This window comes from Myotis myotis, unplaced genomic scaffold (assembly GCF_014108235.1).
Source record: "Myotis myotis isolate mMyoMyo1 unplaced genomic scaffold, mMyoMyo1.p scaffold_m19_p_48, whole genome shotgun sequence".
Taxonomy (NCBI): domain Eukaryota; kingdom Metazoa; phylum Chordata; class Mammalia; order Chiroptera; family Vespertilionidae; genus Myotis; species Myotis myotis.
Window position 1 is genome coordinate 1 of NW_023416355.1, and position 23,034 is coordinate 23,034.

At 63.5% G+C, this 23,034-nt stretch overlaps 1 protein-coding gene and 1 long non-coding RNA gene across 2 annotated transcripts; one reads left to right on the top strand and one right to left on the bottom strand.

Annotated features, from left to right (window-relative positions):
• Positions 1–1,282: 1,282 nt before the first annotated feature.
• TNFRSF14 (TNF receptor superfamily member 14) lies at positions 1,283–20,784 on the bottom strand. The gene is given in 10 exon segments (XM_036307587.1): positions 1,283–2,047; positions 2,229–2,275; positions 16,661–16,757; positions 16,759–16,825; positions 18,078–18,168; positions 18,259–18,414; positions 18,655–18,780; positions 19,190–19,298; positions 20,015–20,191; positions 20,615–20,784. Coding segments are annotated over 9 exon segments (918 nt in total). The 5' UTR covers positions 20,084–20,191; positions 20,615–20,784; the 3' UTR covers positions 1,283–1,891.
• LOC118655595 lies at positions 9,250–11,127 on the top strand. The gene is made up of 3 exons (XR_004967304.1): positions 9,250–9,289; positions 9,671–10,297; positions 11,075–11,127. It is a non-coding gene; the product is annotated as an uncharacterized LOC118655595 (long non-coding RNA).
• Positions 20,785–23,034: the final 2,250 nt, after the last annotated feature.

A 23,034-nucleotide genomic window follows, 5' to 3' on the forward strand; every position in this document is an offset into this window, starting at 1 on the left:
GGGCTCATTCAGAATTCAGCTGCGATGCTGCTCCCAACCGGAAAGTGAAGCGGAAACGCATCTGTTGCATTGATGCTCCCGCCCCCCCACCCCCCACGCCTGCGGTCTAATATCTACACACAGTAGGGCCCGCCCCCCGCGGACCCAGCCAATCCGCTCACAGGAGGCGAAGACGCCCCGCCCCCGCCAGCCCAACCCTCACACAAGGGCCCAGCCAATCCTCACACAGGAGGGTTCACACCGGCCTGAAGGGTTCACTGACAAGGAGGGGCGGGCCCAGCTCCGAAGACAGTTCTGTCTCCTCTCGGGTCCAGGAGCCGCCTCCCCCGCCCCCACCCCCCCAGTTCCCATAGAAGTGGGCGCCCCCCAAAGCGCATCCCACTCCCTGTCGCCCTGCCCCCCAGAGAGCTGACCTGCAGCCTCTCCCCATGCGGGCAGAGCCCTCTGAGCCTCAGTGACTGTGTCCCCTCTGCCTGGGGGAGCTGTGTGCACCCACACATTCCAGAGTGAGCCTCTCATGGGAACTCCGGGCCCCTGAGGGTGCAGGGGGGCACTGTCACCCCTGAGCACCTGGAGGGGCTCCCCACCATGTGCACTGACACCCACCTGCCTGCAGGGGGCGGGCTGGGTCATTCCTGCCCCCATTGCACAGACGGGAAGTGCGGACTCAGGGAGACAGGGCCCGGCCCAGGGCTCCGGGTGCAAATGGTGCTCAGACCAAACCCTCATCTCTGACCCTCAGAGGCCTGAGCCTTCTCCTCCGCCTCCTGCTCACACTGGGGAGGCGGCACAGGCCCCTCGGCGGGAGTTAGGGAAGCGCCATGGCAGGAGGGACACGGACACAGGAACCCAGGGCCCTGAAGGGACTCCCTCTGCAGAAACCTGGGACAATTTTAGCCCCAGAATCAATGGGATTCGTGGGTTAGATCCCCTGAATGAAACAGGAAACGCTGAGGCCATCATGATATCAATAGGACATGATCGATGGATGGATGGATGGATGAGTAAATGAAGGCTGTGGGAATGGAATAGGAGGGAATGAGAGAGTGAATGAATGAATGGAAAGATGAATGAGTAAATGGATGGATGGATGGGTGAGTGAATGGATGTACGAGTGAGTAAATGGATGAATGAATGAGAAAATGAATAAATGGGTGAATGGGTGGATGGGTGAGTGAATGGGTGGGTGAGTGGATGGGTGGGTGAGTGGATGGGTGGGTGAGTAAATGAGTGAATGGGAATGGATGGGTGAGTGAATGGGTGAGTGAGTGAGTGGATGGATGGGTGAATGGGTGGGTGAGTGAATGACACCTGAGGACAGGGCCTCCTTCCAGTGAGTGGTTGGTCATGGAGACAATCAGTGGTAAGTGCAGGTGAGAAGTGGAACGTGCTCACAGGCTGAGGTCTCTCCCCAAACTCGCTCAGCTCCACGAGTCACGTCTCAGGGTTTCTCTGACCCGGAACCGGAGACTGACCTGCCCTCAGAGCATCTTGTCTAAGGTATTTTATTAATAATAAAAATTATAAACATATAAAATTGCCAGTTGGAAATGGCTTCCCAGACTGTGAGTCATGTGATGTACAGACATGACCCCCTCCCAGTCCCAGCCCAGGAGGAGGCTGAGGCCCGTCCTGCAGCTGAGCTCAGGGCCGGGGCGGCGGGTGGGGGCAGGAGCGCCCTGGGCCAGGGCCTCACACGCTGGGTCAGGAGGGGGAGGTCAGGCACCTCAGGCACCCGGTGGGGGGACGCGGGGGGGCCCAAGCGCCCGGTGCAGCAGGTCTCCTCCTCAGCCAGAGACGTGCTGGCCTCCAGGAGGGGGTCCCGCGGCTCCCTGACCCCGTAGCTGGTCCGAGGGGGCCTGGCCACTGCCCGCAGCCTCGGGGGGATGGCTCAGGCGTCTGCATCCCGCTGCCCTGTGTCAGGTGGCGGGTCCCTCTGAGGGAACAGGGATGCTGTCTCCTCCACGGGCTCCGTGGTGATGTCTGGCTGGACCCGGGAGGCCTGCAGGTCCCGACGCCTGTTCCTTTCTGTCGGCTCCCCTGTCCCCTGCGAGGGAAATTCGGCGTGAAAACCAGGGGCCGCTCCCGCCTGGTCCGGGATGCTCGGGGTCAGCCACCCCCAAGGGCAGGAGCGGGGCCTCCCTCCCCGACTTAGCACAGCGTCCACTGAGGACTCAGCCCCGCAGGGACCCTCCCCCCGAAACCCCCTCCCCAGCCAGCAGCCTCACTGCGAGGGTGGGGACAGGCAGCCATACCCGAGGAAAGGCGAGTTTTCCTGCAAAACAGAGACGCCCCGTCAGTAATGGTCCACCGGCCGGGGACCAGGGAGCCTGCTGCTCACTGGGAGCCTCCAGAGACCGACCCGCTCAGAGGCAGCAGGACCCAAGCACGGGCTCCTGGTCGGGCCTGTCCCCGTGCAGGGAGACGGGGAAGGACGCGGGCCCTGCCACCTCCCCTGCTGCCAACCCGACCCCACCTCAGCCCCGTGGTCTGTCCACAGGGAGGGCTGAGCCCCCAGGGGAGCGGCTGCCAGGAGCCGGGAGGAGGGACCCGCCCACAGCCCTGAGCCTCTCTCTGCTCAGGGCCCCCCCTGGCTCTGGGCACACAGAGCGCCCTGGGCAGGGACAGGGGAGGGAGGCATGATGGGGCCTCCCGCTGCTCTCGGGTGCCCCGTGCTCCTCCGTCTGCTGACGGGGGAGCTCAGGCCCTGGTGCTGGTTGGGTACCTGGGGATGGTGGGGGTGGTGTGGGCACCAGGCTCCTCAGACAGGAAGTCCCGCCCCCGGGCACCCCAGGCCGCCTCTCTATTTGGGGGACAGAGCCAGAGCGGTGTCTGGGATGAGAGAGCTGGGACCTGAGCCCTGACAGGACCAGGGGCTCCTGCTCACCCCGTGACGTTCTCTTCCTGATGGCCCTGAGCACAAGTGGCACAGAAATGACAGCGATGACGAGGATGATGACGATGATGGCGCTCCTGGAGTCGCATGTCACATCTGAGCGGCTGGTCCCAGGTGTCGCTTCCCTGGCAAATGGGCCACTGCACCTGGTGGAGGAGGGGGGCCCGTGGGCAACGGGCAGGGGCACCTCGGTGCCTGGCACTCACCCCGACCTCGAGCGTCCCCTGTGCAGCCTGGCGCACAGAGGGGAAGGCTGCTGCCTGGGGTGGGGCCGGGGAGGGGGGCAATGGGGGGAACTCACGTCTGTCTGACTCTCCCTGTCCCACAGCCACGGGGACACGGAGGGGGGCGGAGAATGAGCAGGACAACCTGGGGACAGGGACACTGGACACCAGAGAGGGACAGCGAAGGAGATGCCAGGGGTGAGGGCAGAGCTGGTGTCAGGAATAGACTGTGAAAGCCAGTGCCCCAGACAGGGGTGGGGAGGATGGAGACAGAGGAACAGACCTGGGACACCTGGGGGGGAGGATGGACACACAGGACCCAGAGCCTCTGTGTGGCAGTCACGCCAGAGACTAAGAACCCAGCTCACAGCTGGAACAAGGAGGGGGGGCGGGAGGGCAGGGGGTAGAGGCAGCTAAAGTGGGCACTGGGGTTCCCGTTTCCGGAGGAGTGGACTCCTCACTCTGGAGCCTCACGTGTGCACCCCTGACTCCGAATGGCAGAACCCCTCAGCCCTGACACCTGGGGGCACCCCGGAACACAGGGTGGGTCTCGGGCCGCAGCGCCCTGAGCCCCGCATCTGGGATGTGCTGACTTGGCCCTGGGCAGAGTTGACAGCCGTGTGGGAGCCACAGGGTGAGCGGGGTGGCTGAAAGGTCACCGTCTCCCCTCTGGGGGGCCCTTAACTACCCAGGGGGCCCTGGCAGCGCCTCCTGGGACCCGGGTCACCTACCTGGTCCAGGGCGTGCAGGCTGCCTGGGTGCCCCCCGCAGAGAAGGTGCCCGGCTGGCAGTCTTCACACAGCGTGTCCTGCCACTCGGTGCCTGAGAAACGACAGTGTCGGGCAGAGGGCTCCTCGGGGACCCCCTCAGGCCTGGGTTGGGGCCTGTGTCCTCAGGGGGAGCCGCGCTCACCTGTCTCCCGCACCCTCTGGCCCGGGCGGCAGACACTGTGGGGCCGGCACTGGACGCAGGAGTCCCCGTCCTGTCCCACACAGACGTGGCCACGCCCGCAGCCGCACACGGTGTCAGTCCGGGTGGAGCAGTTCCGTCTGGTCTCCTGGCCCAGGCCTTGGACCCAGAGGAGGAGCTCAGAGCAGCAGCGAGGCCTGCCAGGACTGGGGGAGAGCCCATCCCGGGACGACATCACGCTGAGGGCTGGGCAGGGCCCGCAGGCCTGGGGAGGGCACGGGGACAGGGTGCGCCCCCTCTGCTCCCCCTGGACCCTGCCGGCCTCAGCCCAGGCTCAGCCGCAACATAGGCCGGAGCTGCCGGACGCAGAGGCCAGTCCCAAGGGGCTCCTGGTCTCACCTGGGTCACAGAGGCGGCACGGCAGACACTCGGGCAGGCCGTTGAGGTGGGGCGTGTAGGTGCCCCGGGTGCAGGGCGCACACACTGTGGTCCTGAGCTCCCCGCAGGCCTCCTGCACCCGGGAGCCTGCAGCCAAGTGGGCAGACACTCAGGGCAGGTCGCCCCCGGGAGCCTGGGCAGTTGTGACACCCCCCAGGAGTCACCCCACCTGGGCTGTTCCCCAGGCCAGTGAGCCCGCTTTGCAGGAAGTGAGAACTTTCTGGAAGTTGGGGGCCTCCTGGGACACAGAGGCCTGGCTCTGAGGCCCCTCCCCTGGTCTGAAATGTGCTGCACCCCACCCCCAGCCCCGCCCTGGGCACTGAGCTGAGGGTCTGGGGGTGGAAAGGGTGCCCTCTGTGCCCAGGGGCTTCAGGCCTCCCATGAAGGGGTGCTGGGAGCAGAGGGGCTCCAGGCCAGGGGAGGGGGGATGCCTGCCCCCAGCACAGCCCCGCCCCCCGCCCCCCAGGGGCCCTGCAGAGCTGCACCCACCTGGCCTGCACTTGGGGCAGCACAAGGTCCCCGTCGGGAACTCCTCCTCTTTGCACGAGGGCATCCCCAGTGCGCAGGGCCGGGCTGTCAGAAGGAGGAGGCTCAGGGCCTAAGGGAGATGGGGGGGGCGTTGGAGCAGAGCCGCTGCCTGGGCCCCAGTCTCACCCTCTGGGAAATGGGCCATGCCCTGCAGGGGGCCCAGGACAGGACTGTCCACTGAGGATCCTAAGAGCGTGGGTTTGGGACCACCCTGTGTGTGACCTCTGACCCCCGGGGCTGAGGAGAGTGGGCCCCGTCCCTGGGAAGGCCAGGGCTGCTCTGACCCAACGAACTCAGCCTGGCTGCTCCCCGTGCTGCACCCCGAGCCCTGGAGCCACAGGGTCAGGGCAGGGAGAGCTCTGCCCTTTGGGGGGCGCCCACTTCTATGGAAACTCGCGCCTGGGGCTTGGTGGGTGCGGGAGGGGAGGCGGCTCCCGGACAGGAGGAGGGACAGAACTGTCTGTGGAGCTGGGACCTGCGCCTCCCTCCTGGGCGGTGAGCCCTTCAGGCCTGTGCGAGGATTGGCTGGCGCAGGTGGGGGGGGGTGGGCCTTCCTGTCTGAGGATTGGCTGGCGCAGCGGGGGGGGGGTGGTGGGCATTCCCGTGTGAGGATTGGCTGCCGCAGGTGGGGGGGGGTGGGCCTTCCTGTTTGAGGATTGGCTGGCGCAGGCGGGGGGGGGGGGGTGGGCATTCCCGTGTGAGGATTGGCTGCCGCAGGTGGGGGGGTGGGCCTTCCTGTCTGAGGATTGGCTGCCGCAGGTGGGGGTTGGTTTATTGGTGTGAGGACCAGCTGGCGCGGCGGCCCTCGGGCCTGACAGGTCACGAGAGGAAGAGGGGCTCTCCGGACAGACAGGGGCACAGACCAGGGCGTTGAGGCCGATGGGGGAGGCGGGAGGCGGAGGAGGAGGCGGAGGAGGGAAAGTGGAGCGGGACGGAAGGCCTGTCAGTCAGAGCTGCTCCTGAGTGGTAGCCACAATCTTAGGAGCTGACGGCTCTGGAGCTGATGGAAACGCACAGGAAGCCTCCCTCCCAGCACAGACACCAGTTCCTCCCCCAGACGGGCCGGGCGGTGGGGAGGATTCCGCCCTGAATGGGGGGGACAGGGGTCCCCAGAGGAGAGTCCTCGGAGGGGTGGCCTCCTGCCTGGGCCCAGTCCCAGCGGCCAGGGCTGTGGGCAGGGCCGGCTCCCCCACCGGCGCTGGGCTGCTGGGCGACACTGTCCCCGACTCACCAGCCTCAGGGCGTCGGCCGCGGGCGCCGAGCTGCAGGGGGGCGGCCCCCAGCCGGGCAGAGGCTCCATGTCCGCCCCGGACCCTCTTTCCATGACCGCGGCCTCGGGACTCCGGCCGGCAGGACAGACGGACGGCGGGACAGACGGGCTCATTCAGACTTCAGCTGCGAGGCTGCTCCCAACCAGAGAGTGAAGCCCAAACGCATCCGTTGCATTTATGCTCCCGCCACCCCACCCATGCGGTCTAAACACAGTAGGGCCCGCCCCCCGCGGACCCAGCCAATCCGCTAACAGGAGGCGGACCCGCCCCGCCCCCGGCAGCGCAACCCTCACACAGGAGGGTTCACACCGGCCTGAAGGGTTCACTGACAAGGAGGGGCAGGCCCAGCTCCGCAGACAGTTCTGTCCCCTCTCGGGTCCAGGAGCCGCCTCCCCCGCCCCCACCCCCCCAGTTCCCATAGAAGTGGGCACCCCCCAAAGCGCATCTCACTCCCTGTCGCCCTGCCCCCCAGAGAGCTGACCTGCAGCCTCTCCCCATGCGGGCAGAGCCCTCTGAGCCTCAGTGACTGTGTCCCCTCTGCCTGGGGAGCTGTTTGCACCCACACATTCCAGAGTGAGCCTCTCATGGGAACTCCGGGCCCCTGGGGGTGCAGGAGGGGCACTGTCACCCCTGAGCACCTGGAGGGGCTCCCCACCATGTGCACTGACACCCACCTGCCTGCAGGGGGCGGGCTGGGTCATTCCTGCCCCCATTGCACAGACAGGAAGTGGGGACTCAGGGAGACAGGGCCCGGCCCAGGGCTCCGGGTGCAAACGGGGCTCAGACCAAACCCTCAGCTCTGACCCTCAGAGGCCTGGGCCTTCTCCTCCGCCTCCTGCTCTCACTGCGGAGGCGGCACAGGCCCCTCGGCGGGAGTTAGGGAAGCGCCATGGCAGGAGGGACACGGGCACAGGAACCCAGGGCCCTGAAGGGACTCCCTCTGCAGAAACCTGGGACCTGCCTCCGGCTCGTGTGTTTCCAGGACGAGGCTCTGCCGACGCCACTGACTCCGCCGACCATCAGCTCCGGCCCCTTCCCAGGCGCGTCTGCGGTGGTGGTGCCAGCAGAGCCCGCCCAGCGAGGGGACAGCAGCGAGGGGACCAGCAGGGGCCCGGGCTCCCCTCCCTCGGGCCGGAGCTCAGCTCCTGCTGGAACCCCTTGCCCTCTGGGAATAGAGGCCCAGGTGTGCGCCCCAGGCTCCCCCAGCACCCGGCTCCCCCTCCTGACCAGCCGGGGTGCCCACTCGCCCACCCAGGGCCGGGCAGGGCAGGGCTGAGCGTGCCCACTGTGAGCGGAAGGCTGAGCCCCGAGGTGACAGGTGTGCGGGCGGAGCAGGACTCACCTGGACTAGGGGAGGGGGGGGTGTGAAGGGGGGGCAGCTGGTACAGTAAAGACTCTGGTCCTGGCTCAGGGCAGGGCCACCTGTGGGACCACATGGTCCGTCCACAGCGGGCGGGGCAGCAGGGCCGGGGCTGGGACTGGGCCGCCGCTGCGGGGCTGAGGGCGCAGGAGCCACGCGGGCCGCACGGAGCTGGGCCAGGCGGCTCCTCCCGGAGCGGGAAGGGCTGCAGCGCGGGCACCGGGGGGCGCGCCCGGGTCTAGAAGCTGCTGCAGGCAGGGCCTGGCCACCCGCCCCGGAGGCACCGGCCGTCTGGTCCCTGGGGACCCTGAGGCCACCCCGCAGGCAGCCCCGCCCCGGCCGCCTCCCGCCCCGGCCCCCTCCGCCCGGACCCCCTCCCGCCCGGACCGCCACCCGCCGGGACCGCCACCCGCCGGGACCGCCTCCCTCCCGCCCGGACCCCCTCCCGCCCCGGGAGCTGCTGGGCGCCAGGCAGTGGCGGGTTTCCGGTGCCCGGCCCAGCGGTGCTCTGGCGGGAAGAGGTCGAGGCGGGGCGGGCACTGGCGGTGTGGCCCGCGCGAGCGCCACAGGGCCTCGGGGTCGCGGGGGGCGGGCGGTTTGAGAGGGGGGCTCAGCCGAGCTGCGCGCGCACCCCCCCCCCCCCCGCCCCAGTTCCAGCTGAAGCTCCTGCGGCTGCAGCGCTTTCTCCGCCGCGCGGGGCCCTTCACCCACGAAAGACTCCGCTGCCCGCCGCCAGTGCCGCCTTCCCGGCGCGGTTCAGGGGACGCAAGGGGGAGAAGAAAACGTTTAACAGTAAACACAGAGAAGGACCGGAAGGGGGGGCAGGCCCTCCAGGGGCCTCGGCGTTGGCAGCGCCCTCCAGGGGCCTCCCCGGGGCAGCGGGATTCCGGGGCCTACAGGCAGGGGCGTGAGAAACGCAAACGTGCGCCCTGGCCGGTGGCTCAGTGGTGAGCGCGTCACCCTGACCCCGGGCACCCACCTGGGTGCAGGCGGATCCCATCCCCGCCGGGTGCGTGCAGGAGGCAGCCCGTCCAGGCCTCTCCCCCTGAAAGGGCGAGTCGTCGCGGGGCATGACCACGCTGCGGGCAGCCTCGGGCACCGACTCCCCAGCCCACGGCGGGAGCCCGGCGCAGGCTGCCACCCCCCCCCCCCCCCCCCGCGGCCCCCGGCGGCGGCAGGGCAGGGCGTGTGCCCTTGCCCAAGGAGATGGAGGAGGAGGCGATCGCCGGCGCCCCAGGAACGAGATGGAGGACATGGACTTCCTGTCTGGGCTGGAACTGGTCGATCTGCTGGACCCCCAGTAACCGGACTGGCCCCTGGAGCCCGGGCTCAGCTCGCCCTGCGGGGGGGGGGGGGGGGCTAGGACTGCGCCCTCCATCTCGCCCTGGGTCCTCCATTTTTGGGGCGCCTGCCATGTGCTCAGGAGAGTGCCTTCTTCCCGGAAGCCCAGGCCCCTGCTGGCCACGCCCAGGATTTCTTTAAACTAACCAATGACAATCAAGGGACGTGCACGCCAGAGAGATGACCACATCCTGTGTAACAAGACCCGACTGGCGCCTGGCCAATCGCGGGGCCCACAGTCCCCTCCCCTACCCTTACTATAAAACCCACAATCCCATCAGGCCTCGCTCTCTTTCGGCCACTGGAGCTTACCGTTGTATCGGTGAGTGTGGTTGGGGAGCCGAACTAGTTCGAAATGAAGGACTCTTTGCTTTTGCATCGGACTGACGGGCTCCCTGGGGGTCCTGGGAACCTTGAAATCTGGGCACAACACCCCCTGTTTCTCTCTCCTCCCTCCCCCCCTCCCACGCCCCCTAAACCCGTGGGAAAACCCTCGGGTGAGGATTTACAGAGAAAATGAAGAGAAAGACAGACGCCCCCTGTGAAATGAAGGGGGGCCGGGAGGTGAGCTCAGCGCAGGGAACAGACAGCACCGCCAGCGTCACGTGGGGATGGACCAGGGGCGGCGGCCTCCGCTCTGTACAGGGGGGTGGGTGGTCCTGGAGCCACTGTTACACTGTTACCCACAGTTCCACCCACACAGGAAGCCTCAAACCGCCTGCAGTTGGGGCTGGAATCACACTCTGAAGACACAGGCTGCCTGACTTCCGCTCTGAGTCATAACGAAAGGGAGAAGTCCTGATAAGGGCGTCTGTATTCAGCAGAACTTGAAACCTACACATAATTTTTGCTGGTGGGTTACCGGAGGCCATTCCCCTAACCCTTCACTGTTGACCAAACCCGACCTTTGACGTGTATATTTGCTGTCCTGAAGGCCAATGTGTTTTCCAGTGAATAAAAGCCGTGGGTCCCGAGATTCGGGGAGCTTAGTCCCGAGAGCTCAGTCCCCGCCGGGCTCCCCAAATGCCCCCGGATTTATCTTCCGTCCGGTGTTATTCCTTTACCCGCAGCCCCTTCCCAGACCCTGAAGAGTCCTCGCGGCAGCTCTGAGCATTTCGCCCTAAGGCCTCCTCTCACTGCCAGAGGCCTGGGACCATCTCAGCGGCTGTGCAGGAAAAGCTATAAGTTCTGTGCGGACCAATTCTGCCGCGATGTGTGCGGTTTGATGAGAGACTGTGATCTGAGAGTGAGCCGCACACACTGAGGCGTCACCTTAAAGCATTTTGTTGGGGGACAGTTTGCGCGGAGAGCAGCTCAGATCCTGTTTCTGGTGAGTCTCACCCACTGGTGACCCCGCCTGAGCCGTGGGGGTGGGAGGCCCAGGGCCATGCAGGTCCCTCTCTGCCCTGGAGGAGGCGCCCTCCCCGCTCATGTGCGTCCCGGCGGCCTCATGGTCTTACTTTATGCCGTGGGCTCTGGCTGTCGCTCATGTTGGTGCCAAATCGCCCCGAGTTGCCCCCAGGACCGCCCGCCCTCAGAGGCCTGCGATGCGATCCCCTGCCCTGGGCGCTGGGAAGGCCTCGAAGCACCGACGTCCCAGGGACACTGGGCCCCGCTGACCGCACTCTCTGGACTCCCAGCTCTCCCAGCTCCGTCCTCCATGGCCACCAGCAGGCTCCTCGGACAAGGGCTGCTGGGCCGGGACGGGGCGTGGGGATGGGTCCTGATGTCCACGGGCGGGGCTCACAGCCCAGCACCCCTCTTCCCACTCCCTGTGCCTGAGCCCCAGGGACCCCTCGTGGTCCCACCCGTTCACGTCCATGGCCACCTGCCCAGCCCCCTCGGCCGGCACAGGGCCTCCTCCCGGTGAGAGGGTGTGAGGTTGGGCAGCCGAGTCACCATCAGCCCCAGCGCCTGGACCAGTGCCCGACCCCCGTGGGGACGAGGGTCCCCGCTCCTTGTCGGTGGGGTAGGTCTGGAGGGGGTGGGGGCTGCCCTCCCATGAAGCAGAGCCGCCCAGCCTCCCTGCCCAGCGGGTCTGGAGGCGCTTGGGGAGCAGCGGCGCCAGAGCCACAGGTGGGAGCCGGAGTCCTGCTTCGCCCGCCAGAGGCAGCGGCCTGTCCAGGAGCCCGGCTGGTGGAGGCGGCAGGTCCCGAAGCTTGTGTGCTTGTGACCGCGGCCACCACGATGGAGCTGCTCCCGTTTCCACCAGGAAGGTGTGGCTTCCACAGTGAGACGTGTTCGCTCTGCCGGCCGGTGTCGCCTCTGAGCACAGCCCAACGGCCTGAGACAGCAGGTCCCAACAGTCCCCAGCCGCCCCCACCCCTCAGGGCCCCGCTCCACCCACACACAGGCCCAGAGGGCCCTGGGCGGTTAAGTTAGGGTTTTTCAAAATGCTGGCACGCCGAGCTCCAAAGGTTCGCCATCTCTGCCCTGGAGTTAGGGATTAGCAGGACTAGGGAAGGGAAAAATCAAACCCTCTGGTATTACAGAAATACAGTGTACCACTTACGATGAACTCAGACTGAGATGTTGACAACAAATTTAGGACTTGCTAGGCCAGTGATGGCGAACCTTTTGAGCTCGGTGTGCCAGCATTTTGAAAAACCCTAACTTCACTCTGGTGCTGTGTCACATATAGAAATTTTTTGATATTTGCAACCATAGTAAAACAAAGACGTATATTTTTGATATTTATTTTATACTAGAGGCCCGGTACACAAAAATTTGTGCACTTGGGGGGGGGGGAAGGGGGTTCCCTCAGCCCAGCCTGTGCCCTCTCGCAGTCTGGGACCCCTCGGGAGATAACGACTGACCTGCTGGCTTAGGCCTGCTCCCGGGTGGCAGAGGGCAGGCCCAATCCCTAGGTGCAGCCCCTGGTCGGCCTCAGAGCAGGGTGGATTGGGAGGTTGCGATGCCACCCTCAGTCATGCTCAGGGTAGGGCCAATTGGGGGGTTTGGGCACCGCCCCCTGTCACACTCAAGACAGGGTCAATGGGGAGGTTGCGGCGCCACCCCGTCACACACAGAGCAGGGCCGATCAGGGGGTTGGGGCGCTGCCCCCTGTCACGCACACAGCAGGGCCCATCAGGGGGGTTGGGGCTCCTTACCCTGTCACTCACAGAGTAGGGCCAATAGGGGAGTTGGGGCACCGTCCACTGTCACACACAGAGCAGGGCGGATCAGGGGGTTGGGGAGCTCCCCCCTGTCACGCACAGAGCAGGGCCGATCAGGGGGTTGAGGAGCTCCCCCCTGTCACTCACAGAGTAGGGCCAATAGGGGAGTTGGGGCACCGTCCACTGTCACACACAGAGCAGGGCGGATCAGGGGGTTGGGGCGCCGCCCTCTATCACCCACAGAGCAGGGCCGATCAGAGGTTGGGGCGCCGCCACTCTCATACTCAGGGCAGGGACGATGGTAAGGTTATGGCTCTACCTGTCACACACAGAGCAGGGCCCGGGGGGGGGGGGGGGGGTTGGGGCGCCGCACCCTGTCACACACAGAGCCACAGGGCGATCAGGGGTTTTGGGTGCTGCCCCCTGTCATGCTGATCCCGGTGCCGGGAGGCCTCTTGGCTCCGCTGATCCCGGTGCTGGGAGGCATATTACCCTTTTACTATATAGGATAGAGGCCTGGTGCATGGGTGGGGGCCGGCTGGTTTGCCCTGAAGGGTGTCCTGGATTAGGGTGGGGGTCCCCACTGGGGTCCTCACTGGCCAGTCTGGGTGAGGGGCTGAGGGCTGTTTTCAGGCTGGGACTGAAGCTCCCAACTGCTCCTTTTTTTCTTTTTTTTTTTTTTTATTCTGGGCCAGCTTTAGCTCTGGCTCCAGCTCTGAGGCCTCTGCTGCTGAAAGCAGGTATCTGGTTTGTTTGGGTTCTGTAATCAAAACACTGTATCAACTCCAGCTCTGAGATCCCAGCTGGCTGAAAGCAGGTTTCTGGGGTTTTGTTTAGCTTCTATATTTGTAACAAAATGTTTAAAACTGCAAGCTCAGAGGCCGGCAGCAGCAGGAGGGGAACGTTGGATTCCTCTGTCACTGAAGCAAGCAAGCCTCATGTTAGCTTTAAGCTGCCTGGCTGCCGGCTGCCATCTTGGCTGGCAGTTAGTTTGCATATCACCCTGATTAGCCAGTGGGAAGTGTAGCAGTCGTACGCTAATTACCACATTTCTCTTTTATTAGATAGGATATTTAAATGCCATTTAACAAAGAAAAATCAACCAAAAAAATGAGTTCGAATGCCACATCTGACACACGTGCCATAGGTTCACCATCACTGTGCTAGGCCCACATCCCCAGGGGTCTACCCACCAGAGAAAGTACCAAAGCCTAGACCCCCAAACACCCGCCGACGCCGGGAAGACCACCAGCAAGGCTAAGGACAACCGTCAAACAGCTACAGAAATACCGCTGCAGACAATGCAGGCAGCTCCTTCCCTAGAAATCTCAGGCGAGCTGTGCAAGCAGACGTCAACTAAGCGCCAGGCATGTAGTTAGTTCATCACCACAGCCAAGAACAGTCACGCTTAAGCTAAGAACCTTGGCTTAGGCCATAGAATAGGAAACCGCCTTCCGTTTCTCCTCATGGCTTCACAGTGGAGCAATGGAACAGCAACCTCAGAATAGAAAGAACAAACTAGCCCTTATCATGGAACACAGAGACTACCTTCAGAATGGAATGTCGAAACACAGACCGTAGATAAGATCCAAGCCAGCAGAGCTAACCAGAAAGAAGACTTTAGCAAAGGCCAGGTAAGAAACTGCAAACATAAAACAAGAAACTGTATGACCCAAAACATACCGTGATGTAACTAGAGACGCGTGCTTGTGGAATCCAATAGTACAAAGTCTGTGGTAACAGGGCAATAAAGACAGAACCTGACTACGCTGATCATCTGAACGCTGTCTCCGTGTCCTTCCTTCTTCGCCGACGCCGTCCACACCTTCGGGAACTCCTGGACCGCTGGGGCTGGATCCCGGGAAGTGACCCAGCGTGCAAAATTGCACGCGACCCAGGACCCCAGACCCCGCGGGACTCAGAGTCAAGTCCCCGCCCACCCGATGCACCTCACTGCTGCACAGGCAGCCCCCTGGTGACTGATCTTTGGTCCTTACCGCGTTAGGGCCACTGGTTTTTTTTTGTTTGTTTGTTTTTAATTGTTTTATTGCTGAAAGTATTACAAAGAGTATTATATATGTCTCCTTTTTTTCCCCGCCCTTGACATTCCACTGGCCTCCCCTACCCCCCAGTGTGTTGTGTCCATTTGTTATGCTCATATGCACGCATACAAGTCCTTTGGTTGATCTCTTACCCCCCCCACTCCGGCCCCCCAACCCTCCCCGGCCTTCCCGCTGTAGTTTGACAGTCTGTTCGAGGCTGCTCTGCCTCTGTATCTATTTTTTTTTAAATATATTTTATAGAGTTTTTACAGGGAGGAAGGGAGAGGGATAGGGAATTAGAAACATCAGTGAGAGAGAAACATCGATCAGCTGCCTCCTGCACACTCCCCACTGGGGATGTGCCCACAACCAAGGTACATGCCCTTGACCGGAATCGAACCCGGGACCCTTGCGTCCGCAGGCTGACGCTCTAGCCACTGAGCCAAACCGGTTAGGGCTGTGTCTATTTTTGTTCATCAGTTTACAATGGTCTTAATTATCCATAAATGAGTGAGATCATGTGGTATTTTTCCTTCATTGACTGGCTTATTTCACTTAGCATAATGCTCTCCAGTTCCATCCATGCTGTTGCAAATGGTAAGAATTCCTTCTTTTTTACAGCAGCATAGTATTCCATCGTGTAGATGTACCACAGTTTTCTAATCCATTCATCTGCTGATGGGCACTTAGGCTGTTTCCAGATCTTAGCTATGGTGAATTGTGCTGCTATGAACATAGGGGTGCATATATCCTTTCTGATTGGTGTTTCTGTTTTCTTGGGATATATTCCTAGAAGTGGGGTCACAGGGTCAAATGGGAGTTCCATTTTTAGTTTTTGAGGAAACGACATACTGTCTTCCATTGTGGCTGCACCAGTCTGCATTCCCAGCAGCACTGCATGAGTGTTCCTTTTTCTCCACATCCTCTCCAGCACTTAGCGTTTGTGGATTTGTTGAAGGGCCACTGGGTTTTATACTATAGATCAGTGATGGTGAACCTATGACATGCGTGTCAGAGGTGACACGCGAACTCAGTTTTTTGGTTGATTTTTCTTTCTTAAATGGCATTTAAATATATAAAATAAGTATCAAAAATATAGATCTTTGTTTTACCATCGTTGCAAATATCAAAAAATTTCTCTATGTGACATGGAACCAGAGTTAAGTTAGGGTTTTTCAAAATGCTGACACGCCAAGCTCAAAAGGTTCGCCATCACTGGTATAGATGATAATAAAAAATATAAGACATATAAAATGGCCAGTTGGAAATGGCTTCCCAGACTGTGAGTCATGTGATGCGTAGACATGACCCCGTCCCAGTCCCAGCCCAGGAGGAGGCTGAGGGCCGTCCTGCAGCTGAGCTCAGGGCCCGGGCGGCGGGTGGGCTCCTCCTCAGGCAGGTGCGGGCTGGCCTCCAGGAGAAGGTCCCGCGGCTCCTCTGACCCCATAGCTGGTCCTTGGGGGCCTGGCCGCTGCCCGCAGCCTCGCGGAGATGGCTCAGGAACCTGAATCCCGCAGCCATGTGTCAGGTGGCGGGTCCCTCTGAGGGAACAGGGATGCTGTCTCCTCCACGGGCTCCATGGTGACGTCTGGCTGGACCCGGGAGGCCTGCAGGTCCCGACGCCTGTTCCTTTCTGCCAGCTCCGCTGTCCCCTGCGAGGGACACTCGGCGTGAAGACCAGGGGCCGCTCCCGCCTGGTCCGATGCTCGGGGTCAGCCACCCCCAAGGGCAGGAGCGGGGCCTCCCTCCCTGACTTAGCACAGCGTCCACGGAGGACTCAGCCCCGCAGGGACCAGCCCTCCCCACCCCCAGCCAGCAGCCTCACTGGCAGGTTGGGGACAGACAGCAATTCCTGAGGAGAGGAGAATTTTCGTGCAAAACAGAGATGCCCCGTCAGGAAGGGGCCGCCCGACCGGGGACTACGGGGCCTGCTGCTCACTGGGAACCTCCGAGACCGACCCGCTCAGAGGCAGCAGGACCCAAGCACGGGCTCCTTGTTGGCCTGTCCCCGGGGCCGGGAGACGGGGAAGGACTTGGGCCCTGCCACCTCCCCTGCTGCCAACCCGGCCCCACCTCAGCCCCGTGGACCGTCCACAGGGAGGGCTGAGCCCCCCAGGGGAGCGGCTGCCAGGAGCCGGGAGGAGGGACCCCCCCGCTGCTCAGAGCCGGGCCCTGGGCCGGGCACCTCCTGGGTGAGGACAGGGCGCGGCCTCGCCCACAGCCCTGAGCCTCTCTCTGCTCAGGGCCCCCCCTCGGGCTCTGGGCACACAGAGCGCCCTGGGCAGGGACAGGGGAGGGGGGCATGACGGGGCCTCCCGCTGCTCATGGGCGCCCTGTGCTCCTCCGTCCGCTGAGGGCAGGTGGGAGCTCAGGCCCTGGTGCTGCGTGGGCACCGGGGGCACCAGGCTCCTCAGACAGGAAGTCCCGCCCCCGGGCACCCCGGCCGCCTCTCTATGTGGGGGACAGAGCCAGAGCGGTGTCTGGGATGAGAGAGCTGGGACCTGAGCCCTGACGGGACCAGGGGCTCCTGCTCACCACGTGACCTTCTGTTCCTGATGGCCCTGAGCACAAGTGGCACAGAAATGACAGCGATGACGAGGATGACGCTGACGATGATGATGGTGACGGGGCCCGGAGGAGCATGTCACGTCTGAGCTGTTGGTCCCAGGAGTCGCTTCCCAGGCAAATGGGCCACTGCACCTGGGGGAGGAGGGGCCCGTGGGCAGCGTGAAGGGCGGTCACCCTGACCCCCCAGACCCTGAGCGCTGCCGGAAGCTGATACCAGCAGGTCATCCTCAGCTGGGCTGAGTCATTGGGAGGGGGCTGAGGGCATGTCCCAAACCTGAACAGGATGCAGAAAGGATTGCTGGCTCCCAGGCAGCTGAGGGCATTTCAATGTACGTTACTGCCTCCTGCTGGCCAAACACCTGGACAGCCGTAGGCAGTTCCCCCAATCTGTCAATGGACTCTGTGTACTAGCCCTGGCCTTTGATGTGTATCTACCTCACCTCAGGGCAAACTGTGTTAATAAATAGCAAGGGGTCCTGAGACAAGGAGAACTTGGTTCCTCTAGCTAAGTCTTCTCTGGCCCCAAAATGCCTTCCAAAATCATGTTTCGTCTCCAGACTCTTTATTCATTTACACGCAGCACCTTCTCCAGATTCATGAACCCTTCGAGCTGCTGGATTAAGACCATCAGCATTCGAGCGTCCCCTGCGCAGCCTGGCGCACAGAGGGGGAGGCTGCTGCCTGGGGTGGGCCCGGGGAAGGGGGCTCTGGGGGGAACTCAGGTCCGACTGACTCTCCCTGTCCCACAGCCACGGGGACACGGAGGGAGGGGAGGAAGGGGCAGGACAACCTGGTACAGGACACTGGACACCAGAGAGGGACAGCGAAGGAGATGCCAGGGGTGAAGGCAGAGCTGGTGTCAGGAATGGACCGTGAAAGCCAGTGCCCCAGACAGAGGGACAGACGTGGGGACGGGGAGGGGGGAGGATGTATAGGAGAGGAGGGTGGAGACAGAGGGACAGACATTGGGGAGGGATAGAAGGGGTGGGGAGGATGGAGACACAGGACCCAGGGCCTCCGTGTGGCAGTCATGCCAGAGACTAAGCGGCCAGGTCACAGCAGGAAGGAGGGGGGGTGGACACGGCGGTTTCTGCTTCCGGGGGAGGGGACTCCTCACTCTGGAGCCTCGTGTGTGCACCCCTGACTCCGAATGGCAGGACCCCTCAGCCTGACACCTGGGGACACCGCGAAACACAGGGTGGGTCTCTGGTTGCAGCGCCCTGAGCCGCGCATCTGGGATGTGCTGACCGGGCCCTGGGCAGAGGAGACAGCGGTGTGGGAGCCACAGGGTCAGCAGGGTGGCTGGGGGGTCACCGTCTCCCCGCTGGGGGGCCCTTATCTCCCAGGGGGCCTGGCAGCGCCTCCTGGGACCCGGGTCACCTACCTGGTCCAGGGCGTGCAGGCTGCCTGGGTGCCCCCCGCAGAGAAGGTGCCCGGCTGGCAGTCTTCACACAGCGTGTCCTGCCACTCGGTGCCTGAGAAACGACAGTGTCGGGCAGAGGGCTCCTAGGGTCCCCCTCAGGCCGGGGTCCGGGGCCTGTGTCCTCAGGGGGCGCCGCGCTCACCTGTCTCCCGCACCCTCTGGCCCGGGCGGCAGACACTGTGGGGCCTGCACTGGACGCAGGAGTCCCCGTCCTGTCGCTCACAGAAGTGGCCGCACCTGCAGCCGCACACGGTGTTGGTCCGGGTGGAGCAGTTCCGTCTGGTCACCTGGCCCAGGCCTGGGACCCAGAGAAGGAGCTCAGAGCAGCAGCGAGGCCTGCCAGGGCTGGGGGAGCGCCCGTCCCAGGAAGACACCACGCTGAGGGCTGGGCAGCGCCCGCAGGCCCGGGGAGGGCACAGGGACAGGGTGCAGCCCCTCTGCTCCCCCTGGACCCTGCCGGCCGAAGCCCAGGCTCAGCTGGAACATAGGCCGGAGCTGCCGGACGCAGAGGCCAGTCCCAAGGGGCTCCTGGTCTCACCTGGGTCACTGACGCGGCACGGCAGACACTCGGACAGGCCGTTGAGGTGGGCAGTGTAGGTGCCCCGGGTGCAGGCCACACACATTGTGCCCGTGAACTCCCCGCAGGCCTCCTTCACCCGGTAGCCTGCAGGCAAGAGGGCACACCCTCAGGACAGGACGGACCCTGAGCCCTGGCAGGTGTGACACCCCCACCAGGGGTCACCCCACCAGGGCTGTTCCCCAGGCCAGTGAGCCCGCTTGGCAGGAAGTGAGAACTTCCTGGAAGTTGGGGGCCTCCTGGGACACAGAGGCCTGGCTCTGACACCCCCTCTCCTGGCCTGAAATGGGCTGCCCACCCCAGGCCCCCGCCAGCAGTGACCTGAGGGTCTGGGGAGGCGGGGAGGCTGGGGGTGCCCACTGTACCCAGGGGCTTCAGGCCTCCCATGAAAGAGTGCTTGGAGCAGAGGGGCTCCAGGCCAGGGGAGGGGGGATTCCTGCCCCCAGGACAGCCCCGACCCCGGTGTCCCCCAGGGGCCCTGCAGAGCTGCACCCACCTGGCCTGCACTTGGGGCAGCACATGGCCCCCGTCGGGAACTCCTCCTCTTTGCACGAGGGCATCGCCAGTGAGCAGGGCAGGGCTCTCAGAAGGAGGAGGCTCAGGGCCTAAGGGAGATGGGGGGGTGTTGGAGCAGAGCCGCTGCTTGTGCCTCAGTCTCACCCTCTGGGAAATGGGCCATGCCCTGCAGGGGGCCCAGGACAGGATTGTCTACTGAGGATCCTAAGAGCGTGGGTTTGGGACCACCCTGTGTGTGACCTCTGACCCCCTGGGCTGGAGCGTGAGGCCCCGCCCCCGGGAAGGCCAGGGCTGCTCTGACCCCACAAACTCAGCCTCGCTGCTCCCTGTGCTGGACCCAGAGCCCTGGGAGCCACAGGGTCAGCGCAGGGACAGGTGTGGGGTGTGTGTCAGGGGGTGTCTCTGGCCTGACAGGGTCACAGGGAGGGGGCTGCTGAGGGGAAGGGGGAGCCCCAAGGGGAGAAGGAGAGGGAGGTGGGGGAGGGGGAGGAGGAGGGGGAGGGGAGGCCTGTCAGTCAGAGCTGCTCCTGAGTGGTAACCACGGGCTTGGGAGCAGATGGCGCTGGAGCTGATGGAAACGCACAGGAAGCCTCCCTCCCAGGCACAGACACCCAGTTCCTCCCCCAGACGGGCTGGGCGGTGGGGAGGATTCCGCCCTGAATGGGGGGGCGGGGACAGGGGTCCACAGAGGAGGGTCCTTGGAGGGTGGCCTCCTGCCTGGGCCCAGTCCCAGCGGCCAGGGCTGTGGGCAGGGCCGGCTCCCCCACCGGCGCTGGGCTGCTGGGCGACACCATCCCCGACTCACCAGCCTCAGGGCGTCAGCCGCGGGCGCCGGGCTGCAGGGGGGTGGCCCCCAGCCGGGCAGAGGCTCCATGTCCACCCCGGGACCCTCATTCCCTGACCGCGGCCTCGGGACTCCGGAGGGCGGGACAAACGGACGGCGGGACAGACGGGCTCATTCTCGACGACCTCATAGTGGTGGCTGCTTCGTAAGAGAATGTGAAACTGAAACGGATCTGTTTTGCAGTTCCTCCAACTCCCTCCCCCCCCCCCCCCCCCCCCCCCAGGCCATGGCGGAAAGGGCTCTGGCTGGGCTCTCAGAGTTTGGGGGAGAGGAGGCCAGAGAACTGCTCTGCCTGAGCTGGGCCCCAAAGCACATCCCACTCCCCTGTCGCTCTGCACCCCAGAGAGCTGCCCTGCAGCCTCTCCCCATGCGGCCAGAGCCCTCTGAGCCTCCGTGACCTGTGTCCCCTCTGCCTGGGGAGCTGTTTGCACCCACATCCCCTTAGACTGAGCCCGGGAGCTCCTCACCCCCTCCTTCCAGGCCCCCGGGCCCCTTTAGGACCCACCCTCCCCTCTGAGCTCCCCCCCGCCCCCCTGCTCTGTTTCTCAGATGCTGGCAGACCTTGCACGCCAGCCTCTCGAGTCTCAATGTCTTTAAATGAGCGCTTGTGCCCAGGGAGGTGCCAGGAGAGGGACGCTGACCCCCCCCAGGGCTGGGGGTGAGGCCTGGGAATGAGGATGTGGTTATTGACCGTGATGGTCATGGGGCCTCGGAGGATTCTGGCCGGATGGTCACAAGCTGCTTCTCCCTCTTCCTTCCTCTCTGAAATCAGTCTATCTGTACTAATGTGCTAATTAGACCGGAGACCTTCCAGACAAAGCCATGGTGGCGAGCCGAGGCAGAGGCAGTTAGGGGTGAGCAGGCCAGGGGGGCGGGGGGGGGGGGGCAGTTGGGGGTGAGCAGGCTGGTAGGGGGGCAGCGGGGGCGAGCTGGCTGGCAAGGGGGCACAGTTGTGGGCGATCAGGCGGGGCGGGGCAATTGGGGGCAAGCAGGCTGGCGTTGGGGGCAGTTGGGGACAATCAGGCCAGCAGGGGAGCAGTTGGGGATGATCAAGCCACCAGGCAGAGTGGTTAGGGGCAATCAGGCAGGCAGTCAGGTGAGCAGTTAGCCAGCGGTCCCGGATTGTGAGAGGGATGTCTGATTGACAGTTTAGGCCTGATGGGATGGGCCTAAACCGGCAATCGGACATCCCCCAAGGGGTCCCAGATTGGAGAGGGCACAGGCCAGGCTGAGGGACACCCCTCCACCCCCTGTGCACGATTTCGTGCACCAGGCCTCTAGTATATATATAAAAGCCTAAGTGACCAGCCAATCAGCCGACCAGCCAACTGGCTGGTAACTATGATGCACACTGACCATCACGCACACTGACCACCACGCACACTGACCATCACGCACACTGACCGTCCCGCACACTGACCATCCCACACACTGACCATCCCGCACACTGACCATCCCACACACTGACCATCCCGCACACTGACCATCCCACACACTGAGCATCACGCACACTGACCATCCCACACACTGACCATCACGCACACTGACCATCCCACACACTGACCATCCCGCACACTGACCATCCCACACACTGACCATCACGCACACTGACCGTCCCGCACACTGACCATCCCACACACTGAGCATCACGCACACTGACCATCCCACACACTGACCATCCCGCACACTGACCATCCCGCACACTGACCATCCCGCACACTGACCATCCCACACACTGACCATCACGCACACTGACCGTCCCGCACACTGACCATCCCACACACTGAGCATCACGCACACTGACCATCCCACACACTGAGCATCACGCACACTGACCATCCCACACACTGACCATCCCGCACACTGACCATCCCACACACTGAGCATCACGCACACTGACCATCACGCACACTGACCATCCCACACACTGACCATCACGGGGCAGACGCTCAATGCAGGAGCTGCCGAGAGACAGCAACGTTGCGGAGTGCCCTCTCACATTCTGGGAGCCCTCGGGGGATGTCGGACTGCTGGTTTGGACCCAATTCCCCCAAGCCTGGCCGAGGGACCCACCAGCGCACGAATCTGTGCACCAGGCCTCTAGTAAAACTACATTTAAAAAGTATAGTTCGGGAGCCTGGCCCCTCATCATACCTTTTGCTTCTTGGAAACTGAGCGCATCCCTTTTTGCCTCTCACTTCACACGTGTCTGTGCTGGGCTGTCGGCTTGGGCCTGGGCTTCAGGCACATCCAGGTTGCCCAGCGCTTGCCGCTGGAGGCTGCGCAGATGGACAGACGGACGGACATGCTTCTCAAAACCGCTCTTATCGGGGTTGGTGTCTGGGAACTGTGGGCCCGCCCCAGGCGTTTCCTGTGGTTTCGGGGAGGCCTCCTGTGTGCGGAGGGCAGCAACCGCCAGGAACCAGATGACCTGAATCTCACGGTGGAGAAAGGCCAGCCAAACCCCCACTCAGCGACCCCCCAAGTTAAGTGGCCTGCGCTCCTCCGAAGTCAAAGGCAGGAAACCAGAAGAAAGGGGGGCGCCGCTCCATGTTGAAGGCACTCAGGGACCTGAGGGCTGCCCCCCCTCTCATTCTCTCTAAGAAGCAATGGGGGGCTCAGGGGCTCAGTGGGGGGCGTGGCTTGGGTGAGGGTTAAAAGAAAGAAAACAGCGCTAACCGGTTTGGCTCAGTGGATGGAGCGTCGGCCTGCGGACTGAAGGGTCCCGGGTTGGATTCCAGGCAAGGGCACAGGCCCGGGTTGCAGGCTCGATCCCCAGTGGGGGGTGTGCAGGAGGCAGCTGATCAATGTTTCTCTCCCATCGATGTTTCTAACTCTCTATCCCTCTCCCTTCCTCTCTGTAAAAAAATCAATAAAATATATTTAAAGAAAGAAAGAAAAGGCCTGGAGGAGAAAGCTCTGGGAAGGAGTGTCGGCGTCGAGATGGACACACGCGGCCCAGCGGGACCCGGAGGTGGGGA